The sequence below is a fragment of the Antechinus flavipes genome, chromosome 5 (assembly GCF_016432865.1).
Source record: "Antechinus flavipes isolate AdamAnt ecotype Samford, QLD, Australia chromosome 5, AdamAnt_v2, whole genome shotgun sequence".
In the NCBI taxonomy this organism is placed as follows: domain Eukaryota; kingdom Metazoa; phylum Chordata; class Mammalia; order Dasyuromorphia; family Dasyuridae; genus Antechinus; species Antechinus flavipes.
In genome coordinates this window covers 285,166,992-285,183,763 of record NC_067402.1, presented here as the reverse complement: position 1 = coordinate 285,183,763, position 16,772 = coordinate 285,166,992, and the positions used below count along the sequence as shown (strand labels likewise).

The 16,772-nt window shown below is 41.2% G+C and overlaps 1 protein-coding gene across 1 annotated transcript in view; it reads left to right on the top strand.

Annotated features, from left to right (window-relative positions):
* Positions 1 to 232: 232 nt before the first annotated feature.
* Positions 233 to 16,772, top strand: part of RAC2 (Rac family small GTPase 2) — a 38,248-nt gene continuing 21,708 nt past the window's right edge. Inside the window, exons 1-2 of the mRNA XM_051961788.1 lie at positions 233 to 431; positions 3,371 to 3,442. Of these exons, the coding sequence (XP_051817748.1) occupies positions 397 to 431; positions 3,371 to 3,442 (107 nt within the window). The 5' untranslated portion in view covers positions 233 to 396. The remainder of the gene's footprint in view (positions 432 to 3,370; positions 3,443 to 16,772) is intronic.

The window sequence follows — 16,772 nt, the reverse complement described above, 5'->3', positions numbered from 1 at the left end:
ACCAGGAGCCATAAAATTGGCTGCTCCGCAGGATCAGCAGCAGCTCCACCATTTACTTTACCAAGGTGACCTTCTTTTAAGGTGCTCTGGAGCTCTGGGGCTCCCAGCCACCCAAAGGGGCCCAACCTTCTCTTTCAAACCACACGCCCCGCCTCCTACAAACGGTGGCTGGAGCTGGGGGGCGGGGGAGGCGGCCGATTGAGTAAGTCAGTTCCCCTTCCGCTTCCCCCCACTGCTCTTCAACGACCTGCCAAACTACCAACCTGTTAATTATTATTTTTGCTCCTTCTCTCTGTCCCTCTCCTCGGGAGGTTGCTTCCCTCATTCCTTGGCTATCCGGGAGGAGTCAGCCTTCTCCTTTCTTCTCACCTCAACATCTCCAGGAGCCCAGAGAACATGCAGGCTATCAAATGTGTGGTGGTGGGAGATGGGTAGGTATCTTGCTTTGCTTCTGGCCCAAGTGCTGGGGGCATCTTCCCCGGGGCGAAGGTTGGGGCAGGTTACCAACGTTAAATTGTTTTTCTGGTCTGTGTTTCTCTTGCCAGCTTCTTCCCCCGTCCCTTTCCCTTTACCCCAAGAGCATTCTGTGCCTTCTAGAACTTAGAAGCTGATGGGGAACAGCTGTAAAAACTCATGCGTCCTCTCTCTGTGACAGAAATCTTCTGGGTGGGATAGGGTGGTTTGGGCTATTATAGCTCACCTTCGTCATACTGCCCCCACCCTAAATCTGTTGAAGGAATGGGGCCGGAGGGTAGGGTGGGGCTAAGATTCTGTACCTATACTGAGCTCAGCATCATGGGCGTTGGTGCATCCTTGAAGCAACTTGAAGCATTGGTAGGCCGGAAGATGGTTTCCCTTCTCCCATCTCTGGGGAAATGATGGCCATGACGAGACCTCTATTTGTTCCCACCGCCATATTGGGATCTTGTTGGTTGGGGTGAGAGAACCTTGATCGATATGAACGTTAATATGAGAAGAAATTCAAAGTTGTGTAGACTGAGTCCTGAAATGTAAATGTGGTTCAAATCTCACTGAGTACTGGACCTGGAGTCGGTTATTAGTTATATGACATTGGGCAAGTCCCTCTGAGCTTCTTCTGCAAAATAAAGGGGGTGGTCTCTCAGATCTTTGGGGATCCTTCCAGCTGCAAAGCCATGGTACTATAATATTTCTAGACCTCAGTTTCCTTATCTGTGTAAAAAAAAAAAAAAAAGTCTTAGGTTAGATGATTTTCATGACCCCAGGAAGTTCTAAACCTAAAAGCTTTTTGCCTGTGATCTCTGTTACTTGCAACCTTTTCAACCTTGGACAAGTTATTGGAATTATCTGATTTTTTTATTTCTTTGTGAGATAAAGATGGGGTGGAGGGGAAGACTCTTATGTTTTCTTCAGATATTAAAACTTCTGACTGACTTTCTGTTACCCTCTACTGGGATTCTGGCTCTAACTCTTCCTGGTATGATCTCGAATAGATCATCTCCCCAAGGTCTCCACTTTCTTTTCTGCAAAGTGATGACCCTTTTATCTCTAGGGTTTGTTTGTTTGTTTTCTAAGAAGACCAGGATGTGACATTTTGTATAGGGAAGAGATGGGGAGAAACAGACTCCATGTAAGACAGGAACGTAGAGCTGGGAGAGAACCTTGGAATGTGGAATGGCAGACATGGGAAGGCCCTCAGAACGCAGAAGGTCAGAGATAGGATGGAAGGGTGGAACCTAAAAGAAGGGTTGGGAACTTGGAGCATAGAATGCTAGAGTTAGGAGGGATCCTAGAACCCTGAATAATATTAGAGCTGGGAAATGGCCTTGGGATGTGGAATGGCAGAACTGGGAAGGCCTTCAGAACACAGAAGGTCAGAGGTAAGATGGAAGGATGGATCCTAGAAGAAGGGTTGGGAATTTACAGCATAGAATGCTAGTTAGGAGGGATCCTAGAATCCTGAATAATATTAGAGCTGGGATATGGTCTTAGAAAGTAGAATGATAGAGCTGGGAGAAGTTCTTGGAATGTGGAATAGCAGACCTGGGAAGGCCCCCAGAACACAGAAGGTCAGAGGTAGGGTGGAGGATTGGAACTGAGAAGGATTGGGAACTTAGAACATAGAATGCTAGTGTTAGATCTTAGTACCTTGAATGTCTGCGCTAGGAGAGATCTTAGAAAATGTAATGTCAGAGCAAAGATTATTGAAATGTCAGAGCTGAGAAGAAATCTTTTAACTCCTTGGTATTACAGGTGAGGAACTTAAAGCCCAGGGTTACTTGTTCAAGGTCACACACAAACACAGTGGCCGAGGCTGGACCTCCAAATAAGTCTGCTGACCCAAACTTGGAGGCACTTTTTTGAACTGGTTGGGGAGGATTCTGTACAGGTGAAGAAGACCTAGTCTGGTCCCTAATTGGCACTTGGAGAGTTAATGGTGCTAGGGTATGATCTACACTGATCCCTTCCCCCTCCTTTTCCCCCTCGTTACTTCTCTGAACTGGTTTTTCAGCGGAAGTTGGTGAGCCAAGCCCTCCTCTTATTCAAAATGGGGAGGGGAGAAGGGGGCCCCCAGGGAAAAGAAACTGAACCAGACAGGGATAGGAAGAAAAGGAAACTTTACAAGTAAATTGGTCCCTAGACAGGAAGTTAATGTGGAGGCTGGTCTTTACCTTGCACCTGACCTAGGAAAACCCCCATTCCTCCCACCCCCAGCTCAGGTGTGCTTCTCAGTGCCTTCTTTCTCCTCCTACTCTTTATAGTTTGGATTACAAACTGGATGGGCCTGAGCACATCACAGAAGCAGGAGGCTTAGACCCAAGGAAAAGAAATGGGAAAAACAGAAAGGGATGGGAGAGGTGGTTCAAGGAAGCCATTATGGGATTCGTCATGTAATCTTTGATCATAGAACCTTAGAATGTCAGAACTTGGAGGGATCTTGGAACACAAAACATCAATGGTGGGAGGGCCCTGAAAATAGGAAATATTAGAATTGAGAAGATCTTAGAATAAGGAATAGCAGCTGGGAGACACTATCAGTTCCAAATCTCTCATTTTACATATGGGGACACTGAGACTCAGAGCAGAGAGGTGACTTGTAGAAGGTCTTACTCAAAGTGAACTTGTGGCAGAAGAAAGACCAGATCCAACACTCTTGGTTCTCAAGTGTTTTTCCTATTCCACTATTCAGAGAAAGAGAAGGAATATGGAGCCCTACAGAAAGTAGGGTAAGCTTCCAGTTGGTTCCCTGTACCTAATCTGGTGTGATTGACTTAAGGGGGAATAAGCAGTGGCTAGATATCAGGTCCTATGGGAGGACTGCATCTTCTATGGGAAGGGAAATACAAAGTGGAAACCACTGAACGTCTTCTTTGTCTCTTCTTCATTTCAGAGCTGTGGGTAAAACCTGCCTCCTCATCAGCTACACCACCAATGCCTTTCCTGGAGAATATATTCCCACAGTGTGAGTACTCGGAGAGGGAGGGGACCTTCTGGGAAGGGAGAACGGGACAAACTCAAGAGCTCTGTGTGAGGGAAGGAGAATTTAATCCGATCAAGACTAGGTGATACAGTGTATATACCTGGCTCTGGAGTCAAACTGAATTTGCATACTATATTATCCATTGACTAGCTGTGTAAGCTTGGGATAACCTCTCTGGACTCAGTTTCCCCACCTGTAAAATGAAAATGGTGGACTAGAAAATTTTTAAGTTCCCTCGGCCCACTAATTCACAGAATCTGACTGAGAAAGAATCCTCAGAAGTCTAACCCAGCCTGTCATGAACTGGAATCCCCTTTATAACAATCTTCATCTAATGGAGACTTCATTGCTTATATTTAATCAGTCAGTCAATCCCAATTGGGTTTTTCTTGGCAGAGATACAAGAATGGCTTGTTCTTTCCTCCTCTGGCTCATTTTACAGCTGAGGAAGCTGAGGCAAAGGGGGTGAAGTGATTTGCCCAGGGTCTACTAAGTGTCTAAGGCTGGATTTGAACTCGGGAGAATGAGTCTTCCTGACTCCAGTCCTGGCACCTCTATCCCCTACAGCGCCACCTAGCTGCCTTCCTTGCTTAACAGAGCTAGGCGATTCTACTTTGGGGTTGATATAATCATTAGAAAGTTTTTTCATATTTGCATCTGATTGGCAGATTCTATTTTTGCCCTCTGGGTCCAGCAGAATGAAATTAATCCCTATTCTATGTACTAGTCTTATGGACACTTGAAGCCAGGGCCCTAAGTCTTCTCTAAGCTAAACACCCAGTTCTTTCTACTAATCCTTGGATATTCCTTTGACGACATGGCGGTAGAGTTTCTCCTTCTTATTCATGGCCAGTCCTGTGGTTCTTGGTATGATCTGACCCCAGTAGAATATAGAAGGTCCATTCTCTGTTTTGTCCTGGCCATTATGCTCCCTATAATACAGACTAAAATGATGTTAGTATTTTGGAGACTGACTACATTGCTGATTTATACATTGCTTTTAGGAGCCCATTTTACAGATGGAAGACACTGAGGTTCAGAGTGTCACACAGCTAGAGAGTGTGTTTAAAGTAGAATTCTAACCCACGTCTTCTTGAAGAAAGATCTGAGGTTCATTTGTGTACATTGTCTCTTTCTGGCCTGGGATTATTTCTATTTTAGCCCTCAAGATTCCTTCCAGATGTTGCAATCACTCACATAGGAAGTCTCTCTATATTTCTATTCTAGGGACCTTAAAGAGGTGCTTTGGGCCAAACTCTAGAGGAAACTTCTGTTCAGTGAGATCTCATGTATAAAAATGAAGCAAAGAACTCATAGAATCTCAGAGCTGGAAGAGACACAATCTATTCCAGGTTGGATGTAGGGAAAAAAAGTTCCTCTCAAATATTCATGAAAAGTGTTTATCCAACCTCTTCTTGAATAACATTACAGACAGGGAGCTCACTACCTCAAAAGACAGCACTTTGTGACAGCTCTGATTGGAAGATAGTTCTTCCCCTTCAACTTCCAATATGGCTAAGCCTTATCTGTTCTTTCTTTTAATCTTTTCATGTCATGGTTTCTAGTCCCTTCCTTATTGAGATCCAGAGAGATGTCATCATTAAGCAGGTACATGATGTGGTAGCTAGCACATTGGATGTAAAATCAGGAGATCTGAGTTCAAATCTTGCCTTAGTCACTTACTAGCAGTATGACTCTGGGCAAGTCATACCCTTGCTCTGAGCCTCAGTTTCCCATATGCCAAATGAAATGGTTGAACTAGATGATCTCCAGTCTTAGCTGTAGGATCCTTTAGACTTATTAATCTCATCACTATTTTCTCTGCCTCATAATAAAAAAAACCTGCATCATATCAAATGATATAACTTGGTCTTTTCAGATATTCTTTTGTTGTGACCCTTCTGCTCTGGTCCTAGTTCTGATCGTTGCTACTCTGAGTCAGGGATGTAGGGATTATCGAATGTCGCCTCAAGTTGGAGTCAGATCCGCAATTCCCAGAGGGTGACTGTTGCCTCTCATGGGATTCTAGGGTCATGGGTTTGGAGCTGAAAGGGACCTTGGAGACCATCTCATACAATCCCTTTGTTTCTTGATGAGGAAATTGAAGCAAATGGTCTACCTAAAGTCAGACGGATAATAAACATCCATGTCCTTTGACCCTGGAGCCAGAGATCTTTCTAATACATCAAATTCTGTCCTCCCCACTCCAACCTCCCAAAGTGCCTCTTGGACCATGGGAATTCCCTTGCAATTTATCTTGAATGAGAACTGAGGAACTTACAAGGAGACAGATTTAAGATCAATAGAAGAAAGGACTTCCTGCCAGTTGAGTTGCCCATTGGAATATCTTGCTTTGGAAGATACTGAGTCCCTCTCTGGTATAAAAGAAAAGGGTTTCTACTACGCCACATTGTCCCCAACTCATTGACACAACTCTTATCAGGGAGGCTATTGAGTAGATGCTTCCTTGGGAGGGAGACTGGACTAATTGACTTCCAAGATCCAGATCTTAAGATCTGAGGATGCGAAATTACTTATCTCATTCAAGAGAAATCAAATATTATGTTTGTGTGTTTATGGAGTCCTTCCTCCCTCTTCCTTTTAGCAGGTTTTTGAGGGATGAGAGAAAATGGAAGAATGGATGAATTTGCTCTATTAACTATATGACGCAGGGTGGCCACATACACTCTTCCCACTTCTGCCCCTCTTCTTGGTTAGAGAAGCCCAAAGGGTCTGTCATGTAGCTCTTTGTATTTCAGTTGTTTCCATCAAGCCTTTGGAGGAACGGTTAGCCATGACTAAAAGAAAGAATATTTAAAAGGGAGAAAATATTGACTTGGAGAAGGACACTGAGTCTAAGATCAAGAGATTCGGGTTCTATGTCTAGAACTACTTTTAATTAGCATCTGTCTTCCTCTGTTTCCCTTCTAGAAGATGAAAGAAGAGAAATGGATCCTCTATAAGGGATCTTCAGTTTCTAACATTCTATGATCTCAGCTTAGCGGTGATGGGTAGCACCAATGGGTAGCGTAAGCATTTCTGAAGAATCTACTATGTGTCAGGTACACAGAAGGGATAGAAATACGAAAGTGAAACAGTTCTTGCCCTCAAGGAGCTTATAGTCTATTGGGGAATAGCAAATACACATATAGGTGTGTATAGGATACTTATAGGATAGTTTGGGAAAGGACTAGGAATATCAGGAAAAGTTTCCTGGCAAAAGTGACATTTGAGCAGATCTTTGAAGCAAATTAGAGATTTTAAGAAGCAGCCAGGAGGAAGGGGGTGCATTCTAGGTATGAAGGACAATCTGCGCAAACATTTGGAGAGGAGAGATGAAATGTCACATGTGAGGAAAAGCATGGAGGCTGGTGTGTGAAAAGGATGAATGTTGAGCAACACTGGGGATATGTGGTCTCCTTTCTGGCTGGTCCAGAGTGAGAAGTCTCATGGCAATGTGAATAAAAGCCTTAGGGATAAAAAAGAAGTCCATTTATGGGGCTCGGGATTGCATATCGATGCTGCAAAGAGCAGATTAGAATGTGAAAAAGAGGAATAGCTAGATGGTGTAGTGGATAGAGTACCAGCCCTGAAGTCAGGAGGACATGAGTTCAAATCTGACCTCAGACACTTAATATTTCCTAGATGTGTGATCCTGGGCAAGTCACTTAACCCCAATTGCCTCAGCCAAAAAAAAAAAAAAAAAGAAGAAGAAAAAAAGCCCAAGTGTAGAGGCAGGCAATTGTTGGCTCCAAAGTCCTAGTGCCCTTTCCAGCTCAGCCCCTAGCTGGTTTCATTACCTTGAGCCAGTCATTGAATTTGTCTTGGCTGCAGTATCCCCATCTGTAAAACATTGAGGTTGGGTTTCATGAAGTCAATTATTTCTCTTAGCTCAAACATAGAATCTAGGATTTAAAAAAAAATGCTCGATGAACATTTGGAGATTTTAGATAAGGAACTAAAACATAGTTTAGCAATTCTGGGAGTTTCCTTCTATGTTATGGAAGGGGGAGCAATCTAAATTCAATGTTTATGAGGTTTGTAAAGGGTATAAACAGTGCCTCGGCACGTTTATTTCCAGCAAGTCATATGGCTCGTTCTATTTCAGTTGCTCTGATCAAGCCTTCAGAGGAAAGTTAGCTCAAAGGGGAAGATGGGTAGAGAGGAAAAAAATCCCCCCCACTTACTGACCTGGAAAAGAGCACTGATCACGGAAGAGGTCAGAGGTGGGAGGGACGTTTATGGCTATGACTGCCTTGTATCATATAGGAAAATCATCACACAAAGAGCCAGAAAGCCTGAATCAGAAAATGGGCTCTGACTCTGGGATAGCTGTGGGACCCTGAGAAAGCTTTGTGACCTTTCTGAGTTTATACTCCTCAGTCCAATCCAATTCAATTTAATCTAGTCTAATCCAATCTGGTCTAATTTGGTTCAATCCAGTCTAGAATAGTCCAGTTCAATTAGTCTAGTTTAGTGGCGTCCAATTTAGTCCAAACCAACAATCCAGTCTAATCTAATCCAGTTCAAATTAGTGTAATCTAGTCGAATTCAGTCTAGTCCAATTCAGCCCATTCTAATCCAGTCCACTTCTATCCAATCCAATCTAGTCCAATGCAGTCTAGTCCAGTTGAGACTAGTCACTCTAATACAGTCCAGATCAATCCAGTCCAATCTAGTCCAAACCAGTTCAATCCAGTCTAATCTAATCCAATCCAAATCAATGTAATCTAGTCCAATGCAGTCAAGTCCAATTCAATGCAATTCAACCCATTCCAGTCCAGTTCTATCTAGTCCAATGTAGTCCGATCCAAATGAGACCAGTCCAGATCAATTCAGTGCAGCCCAATTCAGCCCATCCCAGTCTAAATCAATTTAATTCAGTCCAATCCAATCTAGTTCAAGTGAATGTAGTCAAATCCAAACTAGTCCAGTCCAATGCAATTCAATCCATTCCAGTCCAATAAAGTCCAGTCTAGTCCAAGTCAATCTAGTTTAGTTCAATTGCAATCCAGTCCAGATCAATTCAATGCAGTTCAATTTAATCTAAACCAGTCCAATCCAATGCAATTCAATCCATTCCAGTTCAGTCCAAGTCAACCTAGTCTAGTCCAATGCAGTCTGGTCCAATTGCGATCCAGTCTTCTCCAATCCAGTTCAGAGCAATTCAATTCAATCCAATCCAACCTGGCTCAATCCAATCTATTCCAATCTAAAACTTTACTCCAGGCAACATAGCTAATAACAATAATAAAACAAAACAGTAAATATAGATGAAAATGGAATATGATGAATGTATGAATGAGAAAGCATCTATTAAATATTTATTATAGGCAATGCATTGGCATTACAAAAATCACTTCTGGGATCTCTATAGTATTTGAAGCCCCACACATTCATGATAGCACTTGATTTTTAAACAATTCTATGAGGTAGATTCTACAATGATTCCCATTTTACAGATGAATAAATTGAGACCCAGAGACCAGAACTGACTTCCCTGGGGTCATAACGTAGTTACTTATGACTGACACTGGATAAAAATTATAACTGCAAATCTAGGATCCTTTACATTATATTACATTGCCTCTCTGAACTTTACTTTCCCCATCTCTAAAATGGGCATGATAGTATTAGTCTTACCTGATTCAGAATTGAGTACATGTGAAAGAACATATGTAAAACATAATCTAAAGAAATGCTATTATAGTATACTATAAAGCTATTGAGGGTAGACCTGAAGGGGAAAAAAGTCACAAAGAGGAAACTTCAACTTAGAAGGGGGAGGGGGCAGGATGGATAAGGAAGTAGCACCAATTTGAGGGAGTTTCCCATATTTTGTATGCACATGAGCCCTGGGCCTTTTTTTTTTTTTTTTTTTTTTAAAGAAGCCACCTCCTCCTTTCTCACTTGACATCACTGCTCAGACACCAGCAGCCTAGGGGACCCCAATGCTTTCGATTCAGAAACACCAAGCCCTTGTGATGAAAGAGATTTTGGAGCAGGACTCAGATAGGGCTTTGTTTGGTCAATGGTCTGGGTACTGAGTCAATTTAATTCAAGAAGTTTTGATTAAGAGTTAATCATGTGCAAGGCAACAAGGCTATGGATTCTGAAGCTACTTCTGGGATGAGGAAGGTAGAAGGGACCAGATGGCATTGTGAGAGGCGGAGAATAACTGTGGACCTTGTGGTCCAGTGACCCTTGCGATCCAAAGAGACCCTATGATTTGTAGATGAAAGGGGCTAAAGAGCACTTTCATCACATTCCCCTAATTTTATAAATGAGGGAAACTGAGGCCCAGAGAAAGGGAGTGATTTGCTTTAGATCACATGATGAAACGGGGCATGTTCTGTACTAGAACTTCTCAGTCCTTCTCATCTGACTTAGTCATAACATCACAGAATTGCAGATTGTTAGTTAGAAGGGAATACACAGATCCCAGGGGTTCTTGACCTGAGATCTATTTATAGATAACATGCATTATATATAATTATATTTATGTAATATTAATTATGTTTCTAGATAATCTATGCAATCTGTTATATTTATTAAAAATTTATAGAATATATTTACTTATATAATGCATATTATATAGTTATGTATTATTGTATATCTATATTTTGTTGTTTTATGAATATATTTATAAATTATATATTTTGTTAACTGCATTTCATTAAAATTCATCTCCTCCATTATTCTATGTGTATATTATGTCAAGCATTTAACAACACGATCTCGAGAAGGGAATCGTAGGTTTCACCAGAATGTCAAGGGGGCGGATGAAGATTAAGATCACCTCCTCTAATTCTAATACCTCACTTTACAATTGAGGAAACTGAGGCTCAGTGAGAACTGCTTTGTTCAAGGTCACCTGACTTTAGAGTAGAGTGGCCTGAAAGCAGGTAGTATTAGAGGGGAAATCACTGCTAGGAGGAAGGATTCCAAAGACTTGTCTCCTGCTGTTTGTTTGCCTTCTCTCAATTTTCTTATCTATAAATAAAGAAAGTTGGATTCACTGATCTTAAAGGATCCTTGCAGCTCAAAAAAGAGGATCTTATCAACTTATTCCTCAAACTATCCTATGAGGACTTATAGCCATATGTGAGAGAGAGATCCCTAATAAATGATGATAACGACTCCATCAAGGACATATGTGACGAAAAAAGGAGAATGATGGACCCAGAGTTCAAAGACTACATTAAAAAAAACAGATCTGTTGGCTCTTTTTAACAGTGAAGTGATTTAAGGCAATTCCAATAGTTTTATGATAGAAAGAACCATCTTCATCCAGAGAGAACTAAGGAGATGGAATGTGGATAAAAGCATAGCATTTTCACCTTTGTCGTTATTGTTATTATTTGTTTGCTTGTTTTTTTGGTCCGATTTTTCTTATGCAACATGATGAATATGGAAATATGTTCAGAAGAATTGTACATGTTTAGGGAGGGAGAAAAATTCAGAACACAAGGTTTTGCAAAGGTGAATGTCGAAAGCTATCTTTGCATGTATTTGGAAAAATAAAAGGCTATTATAAAAAAAGAAAGGAAAAAAAAAAAAGAAAAACAGGTCTGATAGTTACTGTGTGTCCTTGGGCAAGGACAAGAAGCAAGGCATGATGAACAGATCAGGGGATTGGAAACCACATAGTTTGAATTTGAATCTTATCTTGTCCCCTGCTGGACATGAAGAAGTCATTTCCCTTTTCTGGACCTCAGTTTCCTTATTTGAAAAATTAGAATATTGGATCTGGTGATTGCTAAAGTCCCTTCCTCCTCTCGATTATATTGTAGATCATTTCTCTTTCATAAGGTTCAGGTAACTTATTCATAAAATGAGTGTCATTATAATTGTATTTCCTACCTTGCAAAATCATCTTGGGGGAAGGACTTTGTAAGCTGTAACATATTGTAAGTTTTTTGAGAGAAAGGGCTGTTTTTGTCTTTTTTTTGGTAACCCAGCAGGTAGCACAGTGCCTGACACATAGTAGGTGCTTAATAAGTGCTTATTGATTGATATGAGCTCTAATCATCATTCTTTAGTGAGAAAGCTAGACAACAGGAACCAAGGTAGTAAGAGCTGTCTTAGTTTAGACAAAGGAATGGAAGGTTTCTACTCTGTTGAACCTATTCTCTATTAAGAATTTATGAAAATAAAATAAAATAAAACTGTTGCCTAGGTGAGGCAGAACATCAAAAAAAAAAAAAAGAATTTATGGAAGGTTATAGACAAGAAACTCACAGGGAGAGAACAGAGACAACGAGCCTTCGTAAGAGCAGCATCCATGCACAAAAATACATCATCAAATTTAGTCACCAAATAACACACAAAATACAAGTAATACATATATTACAAAAAATAATCAAGTAGCAATTATAATGATAGCTCACATTTGTGTAGTGTTTTATGGTTACAATGTACTTTTTTGTTATTTAGTTGATTATTCATTTATTATTTAGTTATTTTACTCGTTATTTACTTTTTAGTTTATTCATTATTTACTTATTTAATTTTATTCACTATTTAGTTATTTTGTTCATTTAGTTATTTAGTTGATTATTTAGTCAAGTCTTATAGAGATGCTGGAGTGATTTCCCATTTCCTTTTCTAGGTCATTTTACAGATGAGAAGACTGAGGCACATAGAATGAAATGACTAGCTTAGAGTCACACAACTAGCAGGTGTCTGAGGCAGAATTTGAACATAGGACTTCCTAACTCCAGACCTGGAATTCTATCCTCTGTGCCAACTGTTTGTTGCATACTTTCCCCCTTTCTCTTGAGTCTCATTCCAGTCCTGTGAGATGGGTAGGGATAGGAAACTCCCTTTGCCAGTAAAGGTTGGCACCTGCCTTGCATTTGACCTCAGGGAGCTGCCTGGAACACTGGGAGGAGGAAGTTACTTGTCCAAAGTCTCCATGCGTGTCAGACGTAGGATTAGTACAATGGCTCTCTAGCCAGTGATGAGGATCATCACTGCCATTTTGCAAGTGTAGAAGCTAAGGCCTAGAGAAATGGTTTGATTCGTTCAAGGTTACTCCAGACAACCTGGAACTTAAATGACGCTGGAGATCTGTATAAAGCATAAAGCAAGCACCTTCTTGGGCTCAGGGCCAGTCTGTGGGCCTAACGCTGAGAGGAATGGTGGACAGTCATTTGTTATCTTGTCAGATCCTATATCTTGGTTATCAGGGCTACTTCCTGAAAATATATTCTGTTAGTCAGCTGATGAGAGGTAGGGTGGGGTAGCAGATACAGAGTGATAGGGAGGCCACTGTAATACAACAGAATCCTGGCTGTTTTTAGCTTTGTTGGCAGGTCACTCCACCCTCTCTGAATGTTCAGCTTTCTCACCTATTAAATGAGGTAGGGGTGGAGATAGTGTTATATACTATAGTGTTGAGAATGTTTTCTTCAAAGTCAGAAAAAGTGGATTCAAAATTTGCCTTTGCCACCCACTATTTATATGATCTTGTCTAACTCACTTAACTCAGTTTTCTCATCTCTAAAATGAGGGGGCTAGACAAGCCTGAGGCCCATCAAATTATGAATCTATGATTCTAAGTAATTTTATCTATCTGGACCTCAGTTTCCTCATTCCCTTCTAGCCATGATTGCTAGGAAGGTCATCATCACTAGTTGTCTTCTGCTTGGCAGGCTGTATCAAGTATGTTGTGTTCCACGCTTCTGGGTATCACATAATAGAAGGATGTTAACAAACTGAGGAGCCTATAGAAGTTCGCCCTCAGGGTGACAGAATTTCAGACTTTGGGATCACACCATGGGCACTAAATCTGCTGAAGAAATTGGGAGTGTTTTCTAGAGGAAAAAAAAAGACTTAAGAGGATGTGATCATTGTCTTTCTTTTTTTTTTCTTTTTAAATTATAGCTTTTTATTTACAAGATTTTTCAGCATTAACAATTGCAAGACCTTTTTTTCCAACTTTTCCCCTCCTTCCCCACATGTTAAATATGTTAAGGTATAAGTTAAATACACTATACGTATACATGTGCAAACGGTTATTTTGCTGTACAAAAAGAATCAGGCTTTGAAATATTGTACAATTTGCCTGTGAAGGAAATCAAAAGTGCAGGCGGACAAAGATAGAGGGATTGGGAATTCTATGTAGTGGTTCATAGTCATCTCCCAGAGTTCTTTCCTTGGGTGTAGCTGGTTCAGTTCATTACTACTCTATTGGAACTAATTTGGTTCATCTCATTGTTGAAGAGAGCCATGTCCATCAGAATTGGTGATCATTGTCTTTCAAGTATTTAAAGGATTCTCATGTGCAAGAGGCACTAGCTTTGGTTAGCTTAGCCCCAGAAGGTGGCCCAGGTACAGAGACAACTTAGAAGTGATGGAAAGGAAAAAGCTGACAAAGCTCCCGTTTAATGGAATAGGGCCCTTAGGAGGTGGTAGGATCCTTCCCATTGGATGTGCCCAACCAGTAGTCGGTAAACATTTTGTCACAGGTTTCTTGTTCTGGTAAAGGTTACCCTTGTTCTCCTCCAAGGTCCCTTCTAGCCCTGGGCATTGCTTGTTAAATTACAACCCATTATGCAGCCCTTAATGAATGTCACAAGCCCAAGGGAGCCTGAGAGGGATCAGATAAGCAAACAATTACAGCTGACCTCTAATGCCTGACCAGAAATTTTCCAAGAGTCAATAATTGGGGAGTTGTTGTCCAATGCCTTACTTCATAAATGAGAATCCTTATAGATCAGGAACTGAAGGGACCTTAGAAGTCATGGAGTTGGGGCAGTGGATAGAGCACCAGCCCTATTCAAATCTGGTCTCAGACACTTAACACTTCCTGGCTGTGTGACCCTGGGCAAGTCACTTAACTCCAAATGCCTCAGCAAAAAAAGAAAAAAAAAAGTCATGGTGTCCAACCCGCTTTACTTTATGTGGGGGGAGTCAGTGGAAGCAAAGTCCTCAGAACCAGGAAGAAGCCGATCCTTTTATGGCTTGATTGCCTTGCCAGAATCCCCTTGGAAGAGTAGGTCCATTCCCAGATGCTCACAATATCCATTTTAAATGACCTAAGTGGCAGAGTGGATAGATTGATGTCCCAAGTTCAAATCCTGCCTGTATGACCTTGTGCAATTCATTTAACTTTTTTAGGTCTCAGTTTCCTTATCTGTAAAATGAAGACAATAGTAACATCTATTTGTTGTTATATTTGGAAAACAAAAAGTTTGTAAAGTGATTTGTAAACTTTAAAATATTATATAGATACTAGATATGATGGTGATGATGAATTTCAGTTAATAGAAGAATTATCTTTGGAAGAGCAGTTAGCCTTCTTCTGCTTGGTCCTAGAGAGACGAGGGAGAAAATGTTGACTTGTTGTCAGGAAATAATGTTCTAATAACTGACTCTGAAAAAAAGGAATTGGACTTCTTGGGAGGTTTTCCATCACTAGAAGTCTTCCCTCAAAGACTCTTCCAGACAAACAAAAGAGATTCTTGGATTGGAGGATTTGATAAACTTTTCGGTTCTAAGACTGAGAGGACCTGGGTTTAAATTCTGCCTGTAACACTATTATGTGACCTTGAGCAACTCACTTCATGGGAATCAGTTACCTCACTTGTAAAATTAAAGAGTCGGATCAGATGAACCCTTCCTGTTCTAGATAGAAGATCTTAGCATCCCATGAGATCTGGGCCTTAGGTCAACCATCTGTAAATGAGGGGGTTGGATTAGATGGCCTCTGAGGGCCCTTCCTGTTCTAGATATGATCTTATCATCCCATGAGACCTAGGTCTCAGTTTCCCCATCTGACCCTTCTCGTTCTATATTTAGGATCTTATAAACCCATGATTCTGTGAAGTAAATATAGGAAGAGGATTTTGCTTTGCTGAGGACTCCCAGATGTTCCATGTTAAAGCTATGACCAGAGTTCTGGGATTCTCCCCTATCATGTAACTGGAGACAGAGAAAATGGCAAATCCCTCTGAATATCATTGAGCTAGAAAGCCAGGCTAGCTCTTTTTGCTATCACCCAGAAGCCGGGAACTCCCGGTCGATACCAATTAAAAATCCCAGTTTGGGGAAGGGGGGTCTCCAGGTCAGCTAGACTTGCCCTTGGCCTTTGAACGATGTTCATGAAGCATTGAGTTGGCCTTTTGGATGAGCTTTGAATGAGTGAGGAAGAACAGAAGGTGGAACCTGAGTCATGTGGCCAAACAAATTCTACCCAATGTCCTGGGTACCACTTCTGGAATGATGCTGGCAGGTGATGTGGAACTCTGGACACTTGGATCTCTTCTTGTCATGTTTTTATCACTTGGGAAGGTGGGTAGGAAAGGTCTTGATTTCAGAAGTGGCCACTTTCCATGAGCTGCTTCAGATGGGGATTGGGCAAGACAACAGTCCTTCTTCCTGTTTTGTCCCTGCAGAGAGAGGGATGGAGAAAGAGAGAGAGACAAAGACACACATAGAGGAGACAGAATAATAAATTGAGACAGAGACACACATAGAGGAGACAGAAAAATAAACTGAGACAGGGAGAGACAGAGACGCACATAGAGGAGACAGAAAAATAAACTGAGACAGAGAGAGATAGAGACGCACATAGAGGAGACAGAAAAATAAACTGAGACAGAGACACACATAGAGGAGACAGAAAAATAAACTGAGACAGAGACACACATAGAGGAGACAGAAAAATAAACTGAGACAGAGACACATAGAGGAGACAGAAAAATAAACTGAGACAGAGACACACAGAGGAGACAGAAAAATAAACTGACACAGAGACACACAGAGGAGACAGAAAAATAAACTGACACAGAGACATACATAGAGGAGACAGAAAAATAAACTGAGACAGAGAGAGACAAAGACACATAAAGGAGACAGAAAAATTGAGACAAGAGACAGGGTGAAAAATAAGGAGAAATAGAATGTGAGAAAGCAGATAGGGAAGCAGTGAGAGATAGGAGACAATGAAAGTGCAACACACAAAAGTGGAAGAGTAAGAGAGAAAGGAAGCTATTGAGACAGATACAGAGAGGGCAGAGAGCAAGGCACCATGAAGTAGGGGAAGTGAGAAACTAAGAATGAGACAGAAGACCTGACAGTCAGAGAAAGAACACCAAGGGAGGGGGAGGGAGTCAGTGAGTATGGGACTCGATTCTGTCAGTCCAAAAAAAAGAGGGGGGGCGGTAAAGAAGGAAATGGGATCTCAGCCTTCTTCAGACTCCCTGATTTCTCTCATCTTCCTTTAGTCTTTCCTAGCTTCCCTCAATTTCTCTTGCCTCTTTGATCTTCCTCAGCCTATCTTAACTTTCCTTGTCTCCCTCATCTT